Below are 22,083 nucleotides of genomic sequence, written 5' to 3'. Positions count from 1 at the left end.
TAGCATTTATGTGTTTTAAATGTACATAATGATGAAGCTCTTGCAAGTGATGCAGGTCTTTTATTATTCTTGCTTAACTGTTTTGCACATGTAGACCTAAAACATATAAATGTGTCGTGTTTTAGTCTTTTGACATCTTTACTTGTGTTTGGCTGAACAACATGAGTTTGTATAGACGGTAGGGCTGCTCGATTATGGCAAAAATCATAATCACGATTATTTAACACAATTATTTTTTGACTCTCATTTTTGCCGATTGCCAATGCTGATATATATGCACATATTTTTTCCACCTGGCTGAGGAGACTATAACACCTGCAATCGTAGATTGTACTAATGATCAAGAAAGACAATATATGAAGGAAGAACTTATGAAGACTGGAGTTCAGGAGCTCAGCAGTAAAACTCATGAACCTGCCAAGTGGGTGGAGCAGTAGTTTTCTTTGAGTTTATTAGACAGACAGGAGTAATGTGCAGGATTTAATCTTTGGTCCACAGTCCGAAGCAGAAGGTGGCGGTAATGCACCTCATACGCTGGTTGCCAATAGCTGTTATAAACCAAAAAGAAAACGTTTTTTCAAACAGAGTGGTACATCCTGTCAGCCGAGGTGTTTCCTATCTCTGCATCCGAACACAGCAGCTCCTCTGCGGACTGTTTCATCCTGACGGTCCCGGTGTTTCCTCCGCAGGCTCCACTTCACTCAGCTGCCCGACAGACCCGCTGCTTCTTCCCACTTTAACCTGAATAACAAACCGGGGCTCGGTGCTCCGGTTGGATCCAGACGGAGAGCCGGGGCTAGCTGGGAGGCTAGCGGAGCGTTAGCCGCAGCATGACCGGAGGGAAGCACAGCCAGCTAGCCTCCGCTAGCCTCCCAGCTAACGTTACCTCCGGTTTCACTACAGGCAGATTCACTCGCTACAGTGGGCGAGGAAATAAAACCAATGAATCAATAAGTACAAACACTGTTGATTTCTTCCCGTGGAGCCGACATGCAAACTATTTAGGTTCAGTAAATCCCAGCTGTCAGTCAGCCTGGTGAAGGCAGGTTAGTCTGTGGACAGAGACGCTCAACGCCTGTCGGAGGCGTTTAAGGAGGAGCGAAAGCGCACCGCTGTAAAGGAAAGAGGTTTGCTGGATTTATAACACAAGACAAAACGAGAGCATCACTGCGAAATGACAATAATAAACAATAATCGTTTTATCTCCATTATCTTGTTTTCATAATCGTTGGAAGCCAAAATCGTAATCGAAAGTTAAATTTGATTAACCACACAGCCCTAGATCAAGTTCATATGTTGAAGGAGAAATATTTCTTTATTATATTATTTAATGTGTTTTAATGAATAATGTCTGATCATTGATATTGATCCTTCAGAACACACACACTGATCTAAATGCAGGTTTTAAAAGTATTTTTTATGAATCAGTGTTGACATGAATATGTGTCTGAATGTTGTGGTGACATTTGGATGATGTCTGTAGAAGGCTGACATCATGATGATCCACAATAACACAATGACAAAGTTACTCTGCTCATTTTAGTGAAAAGCTCATTGATGAGGACATAGTAATGTTGAACTACACATTTAAAACCTGAACACATCTGATTGGATTATAAATGGATTTTAATCTACATCATTTATTCTTTATTCAGATTGAGTTACTGCAGTTTGTCAGAGATCAGCTGTGCTTCTCTGGCCTCAGCTCTGAAGTCCAACCCCTCCCATCTGAGAGAGCTGAATCTGTCTGGAAACGACGTGTGTGACGTGAAGCAGCTGTGTGATTTTCTGGAGAGTCCACACTGTAGACTGGAGTATCTGGAGTAAGACACCATTTTTTACTTCTGTGCTGAGATTAATATGATGTGACAGTTGTGGTGACACTAAACTGCAGACATAAAGCTGATATTATGCTGATCCACACTGAGGATCTATTTTCTTCTTCAGTGGTTTAGTCCATTGACTGTCAGAACAATGTTGAGCTGCACATTTAAAACCTTCATATAACAAGAAAAATCTACACTGGATAATTCACTCTGAAACTCTGAAACTTTTTATCTTTTCTATTTGATAGTTTTTAACCTGCATCCTGTTGGGTTCAGCTGTTTGGAGTTTCCATCTTCTAAACTTTAGGACATAAAAATAGATTTTCAGATTAATTGCGATTCTTATTTGAATGATCAATAATTGATTATTGAAATCCAGAGATGGATCTTTGCATTTGTGTCTTTACTCAGTAAACATGTACATGTGCTCTGTGTTGTGTGTGTGCAGTGGTTACTTGTTGTAAATGGTTCAGTTAGAGCAGCATGATGTGTAAAATGTCCACTTTGTTTAAATCCAGTTATTACAACGTGCACAAAAATCTTATTTTAAGTGTAAAAGTAACGTAGATGCTAGCTGCTATATTAGCTGCCTTGAGTCACCACAGTCCCGTAAACCGTGACGTGAATAGTTTCAGTCTGTGGACCCGCCGCAGTTTACGGGACTGTGGTGACTCAGGATGGTCAGCTGACTCTGGCTGTCTCGTAGGGGATCTAGAGATCACATCTACAAGAGGAACAGACTGAAAAAAGACTCCACACACTGATCTGAGCTCTGGGTTTGTGTTTGTTAACGAGATATTATCTCTGACTACGAGATGTGAAAGCGTGGAAGTGGACTGAACAGTGTGCAGATTCTACTGTATTCAGTCTGTCTCTACCTGCCGGGGAGCTAACGCCAGCCAGCAGCTGTCTGCAGGTATCACACTGATGTCAACACAAATACAAACAGTGCAGATGAACTAATGAGCAGACTTTCAGTTTCTGCTGTCTGTGCTCAAAGTCATAAAGTTGAAACAGCAGGTACTGACAGTCCATGTGTTGCATTATGGGATAGCATTTATGTGTTTTAAATGTACATAATGATGAAGCTCTTGCAAGTGATGCAGGTCTTTTATTATTCTTGCTTAACTGTTTTGCACATGTAGACCTAAAACATATAAATGTGTCGTGTTTTAGTCTTTTGACATCTTTACTTGTGTTTGGCTGAACAACATGAGTTTGTATAGACGGTAGGGCTGCTCGATTATGGCAAAAATCATAATCACGATTATTTAACACAATTATTTTTTGACTCTCATTTTTGCCGATTGCCAATGCTGATATATATGCACATATTTTTTCCACCTGGCTGAGGAGACTATAACACCTGCAATCGTAGATTGTACTAATGATCAAGAAAGACAATATATGAAGGAAGAACTTATGAAGACTGGAGTTCAGGAGCTCAGCAGTAAAACACATGAACCTGCCAAGTGGGTGGAGCAGTAGTTTTCTTTGAGTTTATTAGACAGACAGGAATAATGTGCAGGATTTAATCTTTGGTCCACAGTCCGAAGCAGAAGGTGGCGGTAATGCACCTCATACGCTGGTTGCCAATAGCTGTTATAAACCAAAAAGAAAACGTTTTTTCAAACAGAGTGGTACATCCTGTCAGCCGAGGTGTTTCCTATCTCTGCATCCGAACACAGCAGCTCCTCTGCGGACTGTTTCATCCTGACGGTCCCGGTGTTTCCTCCGCAGGCTCCACTTCACTCAGCTGCCCGACAGACCCGCTGCTTCTTCCCACTTTAACCTGAATAACAAACCGGGGCTCGGTGCTCCGGTTGGATCCAGACGGAGAGCCGGGGCTAGCTGGGAGGCTAGCGGAGCGTTAGCCGCAGCATGACCGGAGGGAAGCACAGCCAGCTAGCCTCCGCTAGCCTCCCAGCTAACGTTACCTCCGGTTTCACTACAGGCAGATTCACTCGCTACAGTGGGCGAGGAAATAAAACCAATGAATCAATAAGTACAAACACTGTTGATTTCTTCCCGTGGAGCCGACATGCAAACTATTTAGGTTCAGTAAATCCCAGCTGTCAGTCAGCCTGGTGAAGGCAGGTTAGTCTGTGGACAGAGACGCTCAACGCCTGTCGGAGGCGTTTAAGGAGGAGCGAAAGCGCACCGCTGTAAAGGAAAGAGGTTTGCTGGATTTAGAACACAAGACAAAACGAGAGCATCACTGCGAAATGACAATAATAAACAATAATCGTTTTATCTCCATTATCTTGTTTTCATAATCGTTGGAAGCCAAAATCGTAATCGAAAGTTAAATTTGATTAACCACACAGCCCTAGATCAAGTTCATATGTTGAAGGAGAAATATTTCTTTATTATATTATTTAATGTGTTTTAATGAATAATGTCTGATCATTGATATTGATCCTTCAGAACACACACACACTGATCTAAATGCAGGTGTTTAAAGTAATTTTTATGAATCAGTGTTGACATGAATATGTGTCTGAATGTTGTGGTGACATTTGGATGATGTCTGTAGAAGGCTGACATCATGATGATCCACAATAACACAATGACAAAGTTACTCTGCTCATTTTAGTGAAAAGCTCATTGATGAGGACATAGTAATGTTGAACTACACATTTAAAACCTGAACACATCTGATTGGATTATAAATGGATTTTAATCTACATCATTTATTCTTTATGCAGATTGTGGCGCTGCAGGTTGTCAGAGACCAGTTGTGCTTCTCTGGCCTCAGCTCTGAAGTCCAACCCCTCCCATCTGAGACATCTGGATCTGTCAAGAAACGACGTGTGTGACGTGAAGCAGCTGTGTGATTTTCTGGAGAGTCCACACTGTAGACTGGAGACTCTGAGGTCAGACACCATTTTTTACTTCTGTGCTGAGATTAATATGATGTGACAGTTGTGGTGACACTAAACTGCAGACATAAAGCTGATATTATGCTGATCCACACTGAGGATCTATTTTCTTCTTCAGTGGTTTAGTCCATTGACTGTCAGAACAATGTTGAGCTGCACATTTAAAACCTTCATATAACAAGAAAAATCTACACTGGATAATTCACTCTGAACCTCTGAAACTTTTTATCTTTTCTATTTGATAGTTTTTAACCTGCATCCTGTTGGGTTCAGCTGTTTGGAGTTTCCATCTTCTAAACTTTAGGACATAAAAATAGATTTTCAGATTAATTGCGATTCTTATTTGAATGATCAATAATTGATTATTGAAATCCAGAGATGGAGCTTTGCATTTGTGTCTTTACTCAGTAAACATGTACATGTGCTCTGTGTTGTGTGTGTGCAGTGGTTACTTGTTGTAAATGGTTCAGTTAGAGCAGCATGATGTGTAAAATGTCCACTTTGTTTAAATCGAGTTATTACAACGTGCACAAAAATCTTATTTTAAGCGTAAAAGTAACGTAGACGCTAGCTGCTATATTAGCTGCCTTGAGTCACCACAGTCCCGTAAACTGTGACGTGAATAGTTTCAGTCTGTGGACCCGCCGCAGTTTACGGGACTGTGGTGACTCAGGATGGTCAGCTGACTCTGGCTGTCTCGTAGGGGATCTAGAGATCACATCTACAACTTTCTAAACCTTCTTCAGCTCTGAATAGATTATGAAACATTGAATGATTTCAAGCATGAACTTTGTTTTCTAAAGTGACGTCATTTATTCTTTATTCAGATTGAGGCGCTGCAGATTGTCAAAGATCAGCTGTGATTTTCTGGCCTCTGCTCTGAAGTCCAACCCCTCATCCCATCTGAGAGAGCTGGATCTGAGAGAAAACAACAACCTGACGGACTCGGCCATGAAGCAGCTGTTTGATCTCAAGAAGAGTCCAGACTGTAGACTGGAGACTCTGAGGTCAGTAGAGAGTTGGAGTCAGTCTGTGCTGGTTTCAGCAGTATTGTTTTAAACACAGTTAGTATCAAAGCAAAGATCCAGTATTTCCTGGTGAACCTTCAACCTTCTCAGTGGCTGCTTTCCTCAGTGAAGCTGTGAGAGGAGAATGGTGACAGGCTTCAGGATTGGACAGAAAGACAGAGAGAGAGAGAGAACAGTCAGCCAATCAGATCAGCCAGAAGCTTGTTGTGATCATGTGTTTGAGTTGATGTGAAGACGACTGTTGTTGTTGTGTTCATGTCTGCAGGAAATAAAGCTGGATTACAGCTGACAGCCTTACAAGATGTATAGAGACAGTGGTCCTCATCATCAAACTGTCCTACCATCAAATCTGATCTGAAAGTGTTTGTTCTCTCATTTCAACACTAAAGAATTGATCAGTTCATCTTTGTCAGAGCTCTAAGATCAGTCTGACTGCAGCCTGCAAATCACTGGCTCTGATTTCACACAAGCATCATTACGTTTAGTAACCATGTGGTCTTTATACAGACCAGAACCTCTGCTGAAGTCCAGGAATCACAGCAGCTGTTTAGCTGAGAGCTCTGACTGATTGTCATGTGATGATTTAACAGCAGGAAAGATCTTCAATCCCACAGAGACTCTGTAGCTTTCAACTTTTCTAACAGTTGACATGAATCAACAGTAAATCCATCAGTAAACTGATGAGTGAATGTCTCTGTTTCTGCAGTAATGATGTGTTCATGACTCTCAGCACTTTATTTCCTCTGTGTACTTGAGTGAAATCTGCAGAGTAAACAGACTTGATAGCAAAAGTCTGTGCAGGTGTGTGAGCTTGGAGCTCAGTGTGTTCACTCCAACACGTTAACATGAGAGCTGAAAGGAAGCAGGCTACGCTGCACAGCTGTTCCACTTCTGGTCTGAACAGGACTGAAGTCCCTGCTGCTCTTTATACTGGATGTGCTGCATCACTGACTGACAGCTGATGAAGTGAGTCTCACTAAACACTGATTTATGACCTCTGTTGTTTCTTCTTCTCTCATCAGCTGGTGGGATTGATCTCTGTCAGAGTGTGAGTGAACATCCAGGAGTGTGTGTTGAGAGAGGATCAGCTGGATCCTGATGATCCATCTGGACCGGAGTCTGGATCTGGATTTTGTCATCTTCACTTAAGTCTCTTAACTGACTACAAACTGAACAGTTATCTCTGGATTTTGTTGAATCAGCACTTTACAGATGTGTTATACATGAGCTGTTTGATGCAGAAAAGATTAAAAACAGGTGTTATTAGTCAGACTCTGACCCTGGGCCCATATTTATCAAGCGTCTCAGAATCATACTGAGAGTTAACGAGGACTAAAACTAATTAATGAAGCAGAAGAGAATTTACTGTGACTGTCAGCAGGAGAAGGATTACTCCTGGGAGAGAGTGAGACGTCGCTGTTTTACCACAGTCAGAGCAGCAAAGTAGAAATAATGATGACGTGTTGTAGTTTTCTCACAGTCTCAGCTGGAAATATGAAACAGTGGTAATTTGGTATATTATGTGTATAAGCAGGTAACCAGTCAGGTAACTTACCAAGGTTATGGAACAAAACTATGATGCCAAAATTCATTATAAGATGATATTTACAAAGTGTAAAGAAAGCCTGAGAGATAAATGTAGCCTATATGTTAATGAAGATAACAGGTAATTAGACTCAGCTGTGTGAAATGATCTTGGTTCAGCCACATGGTTTCACAGCCTGTAATAGTGCTGCATCTTGCACATATTGCACAGACACATGTTGCAAACCCTCTCCATGAAGAACATCTTCTCTTCCACTGTCCAATTCCTCTTTCAACTACTCCCCAAGTTAACTTGTGTTCTCTACATGAAGGTAAATACAGCGTAACAATAGAAACATATATTGTTCAGGTGCATCCTCCTCTCTCAAATATCAGGCTGTAGCTCTGCTGTTATTTGAAGGAGCCTCAATAAAAAATAAGCCTATAAAATATTTGATCTGTTGTAATGAAGTTGAGATATCCTTCATTATGCAGCTGACATGATTGTGTGTAAATCAAAGTTTTAGTGGGCTGTAACTGAGGACCCTCGTCATGCTCATTATCTTTACGACGTGCATTAAGCCAGATCAAAGTTTGATTCATGACTTCCATCATTGTTGCTTCTGACAGAATCGTCACTGTTGCACAGCTGCATTTTCTCCGTTACCATAAAGTGTAACATTGTGAGGACGTTCTGTATTTATTTAAATGATGTTGTGTAGAAACATCATGTGTTCTCCTCTGCATCACACACAAAGTCAGTCTCACTAATGATTCTGTTTTAGTCCAAACAATCTTTTAATAAGCTCAGTGTCATCAAGCGTTCCCAAAACATCTCTCCTCTCAGGGAATATCTCTGCCTGAACTCCATCTCCTGCAGCTCCAAAATATTGGCAGAGATACGAATCATTTACCAAGTTTGGAAAGTTGATAAAAGGCTTTTTCTCCTAAAAGTAGAAGCAGAGATGCGTCACTCTGATCATTTTTGGCCAGTTAGGAGTGATTTCCTGCTCTGAGACGCTTGATAAATACGGGCCCAGATGTGACAGATGTGACAGATTGGATGTCCACAAATTTCATTCAGTTCAATTGTGAAAGAATTTATCATTGGTCCAGAAAACCTGCATGCAGGTCAAATCATATCTTGGTTCTTTGGTGAAAAACTTTGTATTTTTTGATTCCAGTCTAAGTTTTGATGATCATATCAGCAGCTGGTCCAGTCCTGTTTTCACCATTAAAACATATTCAAATAATATCTATAAAACCAGCACAGAACACTGCTGCTGTCAGACTTTGAACTAAAAGCAGGAAAAGAGATCATATTACTCCATTTCTATCATCACTTTACTGGTTACCTGTTTGTTTTAGGATTGATTGTAAAGATTTGATTGATTACTTTTAAAGACTCTTCATGGCTCCAGATGACATTTCAGAGTTGCTCTGTGTGTAAATATTAAAGGTATCCAGCTTTTATATGCTTTTATATGTCTTTTTAACTATAGATCATTGTCACATTGTACTTGGTCCCAAAGACTATTCAGTCTCCAAAGATCATCATGTTAGTACTGATATTGTGAAACTGGCTTTTAAATACTTTCCTCCACACAACTGGAACAATCTGCAGAAGCTTGTAAAATTAGACGAGTTAATCTCTTTTAATCAATTTAAATCTGAGAGCAGCTGTTGTATAATCTGTTGATACTGAAATTTTTGTGGCTTTAATTGTTTTTATATGTACTTTTATGGTTTCTATTGTTCTTATATATGATTTGTTGCTGATGTTTACTGTAACATTCATGAGCTTTTATATGTAGTGTAGCTACTCGTCCCTGTAGAAGAGAGCTTGCTCTCAAAGGCCCTCCCTGTTTAAACAAAGGTTGATGAGGATGATGATGATGATGATTATGTCAAAATGAACAGTTTATATCTCATAACGATATTTAACAAGTCATTTGCATCAGGCTGTAAGTAAACACTGATCAGCCAATCAGGAGGCTTTAACAATAACTATATAATTTAAACTTGTAGATGAGATCATGTGATCCAGAAATTGGTTTGCAGTGTTTGTCCAAAACTCAACAAACACAATAAAAGAAACACACACACTAAGAAGAAAAAAGCAATCAAGACATAGTCCACACATGGCACACATCCTTCATAAAACACACTAAACTACTACACAGCAGCGTCCAGCAGTGCTCCTGGAGTACAAAGATTCAATGTGAGAGAAGACACAATGCAGCCCAGAAATATACACAATACCATACTTTCCACTGTGCAGCACTGACTACAGTACTGCTGTGAGTACCAGGAGTTTTTATGTGCTGCTGTGTGTTATAGAGAGCGATGGCTGATGGAATAAAGGAATTCCTCGCTCTGTTACTGTTGCAGCTGGAGGCCTGAAGACGTGGGCCTGATGGGAGGAGCTGAAGCTCACTGAACAGGGTGTTGTGGGTGAAGCACCAGGTTTTCGGTCTTTGACAGGTTCCGGGTTTGGTAGATGTCCTTCTGTGCAACATCAGTGTTACCATGGCAACAGAGGATGCAGAATGTCATAATACTCTGAATAAAACACATATAAGAAGATCTCAACATAAAACAGTCAGAATCAAAGAAGCCGTTTTTGTCTTTTCTTCAAAATAAAGTCAGTGTGATAGTTTGACTTCAGTTTGTTATCAGTGTAGATCTCGAGGTGTTTGTTCTCCTCCACTGCCTCAATCAGCTGAACTCTTAACAATGTTGGTTTTATTGCTGAGCAGTTTTTTCTAAATTCAAATGATCCTCACATTTTCCCAAAGCCTGAGTTGACGTCTTCAAATTTCTTCATTTGTCCGACCAACAGTCCAAAACCCAAAGTTAACAAGTTTACTATCATAGAAGTAAAAATAATTTGTCAAAATATTCACATTTGACAAACTAGAACCAGTTTTGGTGTTTTTTTTTCAAAAAACTGATCAGAATAGTTCCCCATTCTGTTTGATTAATTTACTAATCGTAGCAGCTCTAAAGGGATGTTTTCTTTCTTTTAGTAAATTTACATTTGTGAAGGTAAAATGTTGCAATGATAAAACTTAAATTCATAATAAAATAAGAGTCGTTGTCTTAATCATGTAAATAGAAACTCAAAATAATATCTTAGAAGAAAAGGGGAAAGTTTTGAACTATGAAGGTCTTCATGTCTTTCCAGAGTTTATGGGTGAATCTGCAGCTCCACAATAAGAGAGAAACAGTTTCAGGTTGTAATTCACAGAAAGAAAACATCACATCAGTATCGTTTTTAACTTCTGAAGGAAAAATGTTACAGGATAAAACTCATGAATCAACTTTTAAAAATGTATTTGACCTCATCAGATATGAAAAAGCTTTGCTTTGCTGAATGAAATATTGATTGTGGTTGTAATGTATTCTTGTGGACAGTAGCAGGTAGTTTGTTGGTTTGGACAGCAGGTGGTGCTGCTGCATCAACAATGAGCTGACACTCAAACATACAACAGTGTGTTTTTGTCTCACAGGGAGACAAGCCGGGTTCAAACCTGTGACATGGACACAACTCCAATAAATCTACATAAATATCAGCTGTGAAACAGGAAGCTTTGACATTTTATGAACCTCTTCTAATCCACTTTCCACCTTATATTTCCCCTTAAGTAGCTTTAAGGTCGTAAAACTGCTGCAGCAGCTGGATTAGATTCAGTGTTGAAGTAAAACATCAAACCATCATCATTGTTTTCTTTATTTCCACTGGTCCATTTACTCAAGTACTGTACTTTACTACAATCATCAGGTACTTGTACTTTACCTGAGTACACACATTTTAATAATACTTTATACTTTTTACTCCACTACATTTATTTCACTTATTTTTACTTTTCAGATTTCGATTTTACAAATGCAGGACTTGAACTTGTAACAGAGTATTTTTTCACTGTAGTATTGATACTTTTGAGTAATTGATCTGAATACTTCCTCCACCTCTGTTTATTTCACAGAAGAAGCTCCTCGTTAGAGTCCAGCTTTAAGATTTGATCAGTTCTGACTCTGATTCTTGTCTTATTATTCCAGTCAGAAAATAAAGCAAAATAAAATGTATTTTCAGCAGATTCAAGCTGCCATAATAAGTCATTAATGATAAATGATGATGAATGAATGAAATAGTTTCACTTTAGTTTTTATTCTTATTACTTGCCACAAACTGTGGCTGGTTTTTCAACATTCATTCAGTCTCAGCAGCTGCTGACTCAGTTTTTACTGCCACAGCATCTCTGACCTCATGTTCTCACATTAAAATGATCCCAATCAGGTTTACAGATTGTAATTTGGGGAAAAAGAGAGCAGTGGTATTGATCGGTACTCAGTATCAGCAGATACTCTGAGTACTGAGAGTCAGTATCAGGAGAGAAAAACCAAGAAAACATCTCAGTTCTGTCATTTGGAAAATGAATCCGACTTGGATTTGAATAAAATGGTGGATGTTTTTCTTCAGAGGAAGGTGAGAACAAATCATCTGGTTTAAGGTCAGACAGCTCAGTCTGTGTTCACTTTAATATTTAGTTGTACCAGTGTGTCTCTGTGATCAATGCTGATCAATAAATATCAGGTTGTCCTGTGTAATGTTAATAATGAATATCAGTGAGGTGTTTTTGATACTTGGAGCAGTTCTGCTTTCACATGTAAAATGCAGCGTTAGATTTCACTCTCTGATCAGCGTCACTGTTCATGTTGTTGAGTCTAACTGATAAATGTTAGTCAGTCCTGCTCTGACACATACAGCACAGATACTTATGGCTGGGACTTTGTCTATGTACAGTGCAGCTAAATAACAGCTGGCAGGTGTGTTTTTCTTTGTAAAGCAGGAATTTGATGAAGCTGCAGGTGTTTCTGATCTGTGCTTGTTGTGTTTTTAATACAGTGTGTTTCTTTGCTTCATGCTGTGAACAGTTAACCTGTTAAGCAACATTTCAGCCTCGGTGGCTTGATTCATCTCTCTGGAGTCTTCTGAATCACATCAAAGCTACAGTCAACTGAAAAGGTATTTGGTGTAAAATAATGTGTTGATGTGTGATAAAGGTTTGAGAGTCTCCAGTCTCTCTCCTCCTCCTGCTCTCCTGTACAGCTCAGGTGGATCATTACAACATTCTGCAGCAAAGAGACACAACCGCTGTCCAAGCTGCTGATCCTGGAACAGTCAGGGATCATCAAGCTGTCTGATGTTACTCTGTCGTCCACAAGCTAACAGTTAGCATTCCCTCTGCTGACAAATAACAGCATGCAATCTTCAAGACTGGCAGATTTGTTGTTGCTCAAGGTTATCTGAAGGTTATCTCAAGGTTACTAACTGCTGATGTGAAGAGAGGAATCGCTGCAGGATGTCTGATTAGTCACTGTTTCTTAGTTTTAGCGGTTAAATGACAAACTTAGTCATTTCCACTTGAACTTGAACCTTCATTGTTGCCTCATTTAAAGGTGTATGAGGATAGGAGGGTGTGTGCTTCTGAAACACATATAAAAGGAATATATAGCGAGTGAAACAACTGCAAATAATAATACTCTGATGCACGTTATTGAGGAAATTATCACTAATTTAACTTATCAGCCAAAGTGATGAAAAATAACGAGTAGCAAAGAGTAGTTCAACCACTATCAATCAAATCATATAATAATGTAAATTATCTTTCATTACTACTATGCACAACATAAAGAAAAGTTGAGATGTATAATAACTATTAGATCTAACCATAGATTTTACAAGAATATGGTATTTAACTTTACTAATAAAGATAACATGCACACCGAGCCTTAACTGGTAACACCTGCATGTCATACAGCTCCTGCCTCACCATTCACCACACATCATTATAGTTTAGTGCAATCATGGCAATTAACAACAAATCACTTCCAATAACTTCACTATATACATAACTTCCACATCTGTAACTAACAATAACACTGTGATTTAAAGGCCATTAAAAGCTTACAGCATCTGCTTTTAACCTAAATTGGTCATTAACAACTTCTCTCTCTCAAACTCAATAAACAGAAAGAACAGAAAGATGATTGATCACCTACTTTTGTTGTATAAAATGATACAACTTAAGTCCCAAAGCAAAGAGGTGATCAATAACTGTCAACTTGTGATAAATAAGTTTCCAGGTAAGAGATTAAGACATGACAGAAGAGCAGCATAACTAACAAAACAGGAAGTGGAGTAAGAAAACGTTTTACCGTTTAAATATCAAATAATCATAAATGCACACCTCGCTTTTCAGTCTGGAGTGAAATTAAAAGGCAATTGATGACAATATTGATCTGATGGGTTGTAAAGTTAGAACACTCATTGTAGTCATGTGAGTGTTTATTTTAGATTGACTGTTACAAGTTGATGTTTAATTCAGTCACAGTGATTATTGTTCAGGATCTTATGAACTATTTGTGCTTTTCATGTCTGTGCTTCTGTTCTTCATGTTTCTATTAGTGTCTAAATTTATATTAACATTAATATTTCCCAATTTATTGCTTTATATGTCTTGTATGATGTGTTTCTGTGTCGCATATTTTAAATAGTAGCTGACAATGTAGTATGATGTGCTGCATGCTATTTTCTTAACTAACATTAATATGGTTATTAAGATGTATTTCGATTGTTAAATAAACCAATAACTAAGTAAATAAAAGTCATCAAGTTAATTCAATAATAATTTTAATATTACACTGTACACCTACAAAAATTACTGAACTTCTGTTAAATGTAAAACTTCCAGAAATTGATGAGAAACGAGAAGGTTTCCCATGTGTCTACTTAACACATTAATAGTTAATAAAACCATTACAGAGAAAATACATTTTAATATGTTTCACAGAAAATGTCTGTTGTAGTGGACATAAACAAATATAAACAGATGAGTCAACATTAAAATGAGATTTGATTTCTACATTGCAGACGGGTGAAAAAAATATTAATGACTTCTAATTAGTTTTGTACTATTTTTTACAATAATTTATATTGTTTACATGTTAAACAAAATGGAAATATGATATATGATATATATTTCTCATATCAACATGATAACAAATGATTTGAACATTATAGAGCTGGGGTCCGTTTTACAATTGACTGTTACCTGCAAATCGTAGACACATTTATGAATAGTGCAGTCCTCTTGCCTGCTAATGCAGGGTCACAAGTACGTTGTTCCTTTTGATTAGTTAAATGGGTCAAAATTAACTCACATGTTCCCGACACACAGTGTGAACTTCTACAGAAATATTTACCAGAAGATTATTTCCACTAGTTGGTGACGTTGGGGATTTATACTGTCTGTATGATTCAAGTGCAAAGGAGGTTTCAATCCTGTTTTTAACTTTACATTGAGATCACACACTTTGTCTTTAACATATATTCTATTATTTACATAATTCATAATTTGTGGTTAAAGTTGGGATTAATGTGTTGTAGAAAAAATGTTTTAATTAATGATATGATGCGCTTTAAAAAAAAAATGTTTAAAGATAAAAAATAAAATAAAAATTAGGAGAAGCAAACAAAACTGGATCTAAGATATGCGATGCAGACATCACAGGTAAATATGAAGTAAAAAACAGATGATGCTACAAATGATTGAGGGTTGAACGTATATGAGAGACAGTTTTTATGGCATAGCAAGTCTCTGCAGTATAGTTCAGAGTATCCAGATACTAAAAGTGGCATTAAAACATACAAGTTTGGTGTTTGGATTGAGAATTTTCTGATATGAATGTGGCACTTTCCAAAAATCAAAAGCAGGTTAATGCTGTATAAATATCAGTCTTTAAATGGTAATTCCCTACTCCAAACAGCACAGATTTATTTATTTATACTTCTTTGAAGAGGGTCCAAAATATTTTACTGTATGCAGAGCCGGCTGTGACCAGTTTGGTGCCCTCGGCAAGAGTTTAGCTGGTGCCCCTTGTATCACAACCACTTCCACCACCAAAGTTCATACACTCACACAGACACTGCACAGCTTTGTGTCTCAGAGATTTTCTTTATTTTAGAAACAAACAAAAAGAAAAAACAACAAAAACAGAAACGGGATCCTCATTTAATTCATCTGCTGCTGATCCACGTCCAGCTCATCATTAATGAGTCATTAGTTATGATTGTTATAAACTGACAGGAAGTGATGACGAAAATGTGAAATGAATTTAAATTGATATTTATTTCACATTGCACCAGGTAAATAATTCCAGCCCTTATGATCATTAATGGTTTTTATTGATATCTTTAATACTGGTACAGTGAAACATGTATTAAATTGCATTTTTGTGATATTAAAAATGTCTTAAAAAGTCTTAAATTTAATCTGATGAACCTGCAGAAACCCTGTAAAGTCCAGGAAGCTGGAGTTTCAATCAGCACCATAATAAGTATTATATTTTGTGGATGTATGTGCATATTTGCATGTATGTGTATCTGTGTAGTTTAATTTTGTCTCACCCATTTATTTGTCAGACTTCGTATGTTGTGGTCTGTGTTTTCTGTGCAGTTTTGTTGGATAACTGTGGATAAAATATAAAAATAAAAAAAGAAAGTGAAAGTTATAGATTTATCAGAAAAAAGGTACTTTAAGTTCATATTCTGCAGAAAATTGTCCCCTGCATTAGTTATTATAATATATAGTATGCAGCGTTTTCCCGCCTGAAATAAAGAACGTCTCTGCTATCGTCTATAAAAACTATAAAAAACTGTTACAATTTTATCTTTTTAATCTGATATTAACCAGATCAAGATTCAGATAAAACAGGCAGTGGAGCTTCATCACACAGCAAAGGCCACATATTTAATGAGTGAGCTGATTGTTTCCATATAGGACGAGATACAAATCAAAGTGTCTTTAAAGGCCGAACAACCAAGTTTCTCAGTTATGATTGATGTGATTCTACATGAACACAATTCTCTGCCAAAGTTTAGATTATTTTACACGAGAGATTTCTGTACTTCTGTTTTTCACTCATACAGTCCTTAGAGTTTAAAATATTAAACTCTTCATAATTTACACCTAAATTATATGTTTGTTAACTCTGATTGTTGCTTATGCAGTCAGATTTGCTCTTTATTCCAACAAATCATCGTATAATGTGCATCCAGCCTCAGTCTGTAGATTTATCTGTTAACTTCCTGCATGTTCTGCTCTCACCTCTCAGAAAAGAATCATAATGCAAATAAAGTTTGTCTTTGCTTTTACAGGAAATATAGACCCCTAACAATAATGATAAGGTGACAGAGGCAGGAATTACAACATGTACTAAACATTTCTTCATGTGTGGTAAAGACCGGCGAAAATTCTTGTGAGAGAGTTTCAGTCTGCAAAAGGGAAGTCAGATCTTTCTCTGAACATTAACAGCATCAGTCGTGTGGTTTCCACAGTGTGCTGTAGTTGACTTTTAACTATCAAGGATGAGATGTGGCATAAAAATTAGATGAACTTTCTAACCCTTTTATTTTATAATTGTAGTGATAACTAAGTTGAAGAAGGTTTAGCTTGCTGAAGCAGAAGGAAGCACATCTCCCACCATACATGTGAATTATGTTCTGTTTTCTACTTATATATCTTTTTGGAGGTGGTCTGATGCTTCGTTCCTGTGCTCATGTAGAGTCCCTGAAAGAGGAAGTAAGCAAGAGGGACATGGGTGTTCCTGTACAAAACTGAAGGATGACAGGAAGTGGCGGTTTGTGAAATATGCATGTAGTTTTTTAAGGGGGGAGGAATTCAACATGAAGCAGAAAGAGGAACCTGAGGTCAAATCAGCATCTTCCTCTCTGTGACTAAAGAGCAGAAACTTCATCTGGAAACTCAAAGACAACCTTTAGTTGAAGTGTCAGATGGGATAATTTAACTGTATCATTCATCTTTCTACATTTGAAGAACTCTGAATCCTGAATCTGAACTCTGAATCCTGTTTGGTGAGTTTTATTAAATATATATTAAAAAACACATTTATCTGTGCTCAAGTATAAAATCCTTCAATATTGGTGGTCTTTAAATTGTATATGTAATTCTCTTTGTTTCATTCTGGTGAGGTTGAATTTAGGAAGATGACTTTTTCCAGTGTTGTTTGACCAATCCTTGCTGTTCATCCCATACAAGTTGTTTATATCTGTGTCAATAAAATGTCAAAAGAAAAAGGTAAATAAATGAGTATGTTCCTCTGGTACCAAGGATACTTAGACCATAATTAAATGTTGTAAGTTACAACTTATTTTTAAAGAAGGAGGTAAGATGCATTTTTGTAACGGCAGGAAAAAGGTTTTAAAACCTTTAAAAACAACAGAAAATACTGGAGCTTTTGTTTTCTGTCTGATAAAGTCTCAGATGATTTGAGTTGCATTTACTGTGAAGGTCTTGAACAGTTGCACTGGTGAGAAGGCCTGAGATGAAATAATCATTAAATCCATATCTGTATAATTCACATGTTTATATGAACAAAGGATCAGATGAGGACTGTACATGTGATGTGGAAGGTTGCACGTAGTGATGAACCCACAGTAAATTATTAGCAGACTCTGCAGTTCCCCTCAGCTCCAATCAGCCTTTTACACTGTTTGAACTATTTTTTTTTGGTTTTACACATTTAGAGACTTGCTGGTGAATTAAGTGGAACAGCTAAAGAGATTCATATTTGTTCACATGGACAGAGACACCACTCCACACTGAAGCTAATGTTGCTCAGTGGCTGCTATGTAAAACAAGACTAGATCAAAACCTGGTATAAGACTGAACCGTGTATGATTAATGTGTTACAGGGATAGTCGGTGTCTAAATGTGAATTCCACAATATTAAATGTTCATCTGCAATTTTCTGTAGTGGTCCCAGTAATACTTATTGTTAAAGTGACTGAAGTAGGATCACATAACATGGTTAAGCTACGTCTGTTAACTCATCCTGTTCTTTTATCTGTTTCACTCTGCATTGAGTGTTTTGTCAGAGTGATGGTTATTTGGGTTGCTTTAACTGTACACTAGGGGTGTGCCCGAATACAAATATGTTATTCAGCAAAGCACAAATAGTGGATTTTTTTACAATAATTTGTTTCATAAAAATAAAAAAAATCAAATACCAGCGTGCAGGTCGGTTACATCGCTACCTCAGTCTCTCTCCTCTGCTCCGCTGTTACATCTATCAGGAGGTTTCAACGAGGGGAGTCACATTCACCTGCATCTACAAGTGTTTATGAAGCAAGGGCACACTGCATAACATGGCTAACATTAGCTACATAGGCTACAGTAAAATCACTATATATGGCTCTCAAACTATATGCTGTGTATTTACATAAACACAGAGTCTTCCTCGTGAGTTGGCGCCTCTGCCAAACGTGCATTTAGAGGGGATCTGTGCGCGGCCATGACCGGAAGTAATCCTTGAATGTAGGTGTGACGATAGGTGAGACAAGCGGCCCCTGTGAGCCAATCAGATGCCCGCGGTCAATAGGTGCAGATAATAATAAAACCGCTTTGAAGACAAAAACGGAAAAAGCGCATGAATTTCCGCTTTTTTTAATACACACGAAAAACAGAAAATAAATGAAATAATGAATAGTATAATTGTTCATCCCGTTATCAAAAACATTTAACAGAGCTTTGGCCGGAGGGTACATGGACCCCGCGGACCTCTGAAGAAAGGAGGAATGAAGCCGCGTGCACGTGCAAGTGCATTAATTGGTCTTTACAGTGACAGCACATTATGTCACTGAGGGAAGGATAAGACAGAAGGTACTCAACAAAAACTGAATTGAGTCGCGTTGCATTGTGGGTAATGTAGGCACCAAGTTTTGACAGGAAAAAAGAACATGTGGAATAAAATATATCTGATTCTGCTGCATTGATTTCAATACTGTTTTTTAAACGATCCATTGTGAATGTTATAGGAAAACATTGCTGAATGGCTTTAGTGCTCTTTTAGTTATGCATTCATGACGCCAGCTATATTACAGATTCTGTGATTCTGATTCAGATTCTGTGTGATTAAATGTGACCCTGACTACACACTGCTTTTTGTAAGATGTCAAAAGCCAAAAAGGTTGGAAACCACTGGTTTCATCTTTAACAATGTGTTGTATTTTAAAAGCTTGTTATATTATCCATTGTGTCAAATCTTCATCTGAAAAGTAACTAAAGCTGTCAAATAAATGTAGTGGAGTAGAAAGTACAATATTTCCCTCTGAAATGTAGAAAGTAGCATCACATGGAAATATTAAATCAAAGTACAAGTACCTCAAAACTATATTTAAATATAGTACTCTGTAGTCAGTTCCTCTCCAGCACTGATCAGCAGTGGGTTACCAGCAGGGTTTTAAGGTCTGATCAGGGTTGGTTGGTTGCTCTTTGCTCCAGACTCCAAACTAAAGCAGTCTGAGTCTTTGACTGCACTTTGAAACTGTCTCCCATTGGATTTAAGATCTGTGGACGCCTTTAAAAAGCAGCTCAAGACCTTGTCAGACTTACCTTTGAGTAGTAGTGTTCTATTTATCTGATTCTATTTTATTTACTATTCTTATATTGTGTCTCTATTTTCTTCATCTTTTATTGTGAAGCACTTTGTGACGTCTGACATAAAAAGTCGCTTTATAATAAACTTTACTTACTTGCTTAAATTATTAAATGTCGGCCCTGAATCCAGTTAAGACAACTAAGTCAAACATCCTAATATTCATACGTACGTTTAACATGTACACACACACACACACACACACACACATAACCACATACAGGTGAATTCCAGTAAAGGAGGAGCAAACAGGTAGAGAGTAAAGGTGAAAGTATTCAGGAATAAAATCATGAGAGTTTTGCCAGAGTTGTGGCGCGCTCCCGTCATTTCCACCGTTTGGTGTAAGGTGGTCAAAAAACTCAGTCCGAGCGTCTCAACTCAGTCTTTATGTCGTCTTGACGTTCCGATCAAATCAAACATGTTTAATATTATCCTGAGTCTTTAGTTTTGGCTCATGCAAATAGTGAAGGTGCGCTCTGTCCAGCACGGATTTACACATCGAGTTTTTTTCTACCATGTGACCCCAGGGGCTCTCCGTAGTCCAGCACCAAACGTGAAGCAGCAAAGTGACTATAACGACCGAAATAAATCCTCAAATACCGTCACACACGATGGACGGTGAATTAACAATGTTACGAGTCGGTGTTTAATTCTGCGTGTATCTGATCCACCGTCCAGCACGTATTTTAGTGAGAAATGTAATTCTTGAAACTGTTCGCCTCTCATTCCCACCGTCTTCTCCCACTAAAATAGTGCAGCTAACCAACGGAGGCTGGTGGCGAGTTGAGGCGACAAAATCCAAAATGTAAAGTTTGTTCACAAATATAGTTTATCTTTATGGATTAAATTAATGCCGAGTTGACAAGAAGACTGTCGACATATGACGCCTTTTATCTTGTGTTTCTAGAATTATGTGTTTTTGCGGACACGTAAGGAATTGTTAATATGTCATATTTATTAGAGGAAGTTTGGCGTAATACTTTCCCCAGAGAGCGCAGGGAGTTTCAGTTTAATTCACTGCTACTATGTACATCTTTAACATTTTGTCACCACTACAGAAACAGCAGGTAGCTGTGAAAGTATGATAAGGTTGTCTGACGCTGACTGCTGTTAAGTTATTGGTTTGACAGTCTAATATGTGTTTGTGTTGATTACTGACGGTGGCTGATTGTACTCAGTTTCTATCGGCAGTATGCAGTAAATGGTCGCCCTTTGTGTGTGTGTTTAAACTACTTTCCACATGTGGAAATATGTACTTAACAAAAAAGTGTAAAACAACTGAAAATACGCCTTATATTCTAGTTTCTTCAAAGTAGCCACCTTTTGCTCTGATTACTGCTTTGCACACACTCTGCATTCTCTTGATGAGCTTCAAGAGGTAGTCACCTGAAATGGTTTTCACTTCACAGGTGTGCCCTGTCAGGTTTAATAAGTGGGATTTCTTGCCTTATAAATGGGGTTGGGACCATCAGTTGTGTTGTGCAGAAGTCAGGTGGATACACAGCTGATAGTCCTACTGAATAGACTGTTAGAATTTGTATTATGGCAAGAAAAAAGCAGCTAAGTAAAGAAAAACGAGTGGCCATCATTACTTTAAGAACTGAAGGTCGGTCAGTCCGAAAAATTGGGAAAACTTTGAAAGTGTCCCCAAGTGCAGTCGCAAAAACCATCAAGCGCTACAAAGAAACTGGCTCACATGAGGGCCGCCCCAGGAAAGGAAGACCAAGAGTCACCTCTGCTGCGGAGGATAAGTTCATCTGAGTCACCAGCCTCAGACATTGCAGGTTAACAGCAGCTCAGATTAGAGACCAGGTCAATGCCACACAGAGTTCTAGCAGCAGACACATCTCTAGAACAACTGTTAAGAGGAGACTGTGTGAATCAGGCCTTCATGGTAGAATAGCTGCTAGGAAACCACTGCTAAGGACAGGCAACAAGCAGAAGAGACTTGTTTGGGCTAAAGAACACAAGGAATGGACATTAAACCAGTGGAAATCTGTGCTTTGGTCTGATTAGTCCAAATTTGAGATCTTTGGTTCCAACCACCGTGTCTTTGTGCGATGCAGAAAAGGTGAACGGATGGACTCTACATGCCTGGTTCCCACCGTGAAGCATGGAGGAGGAGGTGTGATGGTGTGGGGGTGCTTTGCTGGTGACACTGTTGGGGATTTATTCCAAATTGAAGGCATACTGAACCAGCATGGCTACCACAGCATCTTGCAGCAGCATGCTATTCCATCCGGTTTGCGTTTAGTTGGACCATCATTTATTTTTCAACAGAACAATGACCCCAAACACACT

General features: G+C 38.2%; 2 protein-coding genes across 6 annotated transcripts in view; both read left to right on the top strand.

Moving 5' to 3' along the window:
- Positions 1-6,855, top strand: part of LOC122974964 (NACHT, LRR and PYD domains-containing protein 14-like) — a 113,071-nt gene extending 106,216 nt beyond the window's left edge. The window contains exon 13 of the mRNA XM_044343085.1: positions 6,759-6,855. Coding sequence (XP_044199020.1) covers positions 6,759-6,771 — 13 coding nt within the window. The 3' untranslated portion in view covers positions 6,772-6,855. The remainder of the gene's footprint in view (positions 1-6,758) is intronic.
- The window catches only part of LOC122974968 (NACHT, LRR and PYD domains-containing protein 14-like), a 123,111-nt gene that overhangs the window by 66,717 nt on the left and 34,311 nt on the right, over positions 1-22,083 (top strand). For 4 of the 5 annotated variants that reach the window (XM_044343098.1, XM_044343099.1, XM_044343101.1 and 1 more), the window contains 3 exons: positions 1,656-1,823; positions 4,535-4,702; positions 5,536-5,715. In XM_044343098.1, coding sequence (XP_044199033.1) covers positions 1,656-1,823; positions 4,535-4,702; positions 5,536-5,715 — 516 coding nt within the window. The remainder of the gene's footprint in view (positions 1-1,655; positions 1,824-4,534; positions 4,703-5,535; positions 5,716-22,083) is intronic. The other variant, XM_044343102.1, reaches the window with a different exon arrangement.

The sequence above is a fragment of the Thunnus albacares genome, chromosome 23, assembly GCF_914725855.1.
Source record: "Thunnus albacares chromosome 23, fThuAlb1.1, whole genome shotgun sequence".
Classification (NCBI taxonomy): Eukaryota; Metazoa; Chordata; class Actinopteri; order Scombriformes; family Scombridae; genus Thunnus; species Thunnus albacares.
The sequence above is the reverse complement of the archived record's forward strand: the minus strand, read 5'-3'. Positions and strand labels throughout refer to the sequence as shown.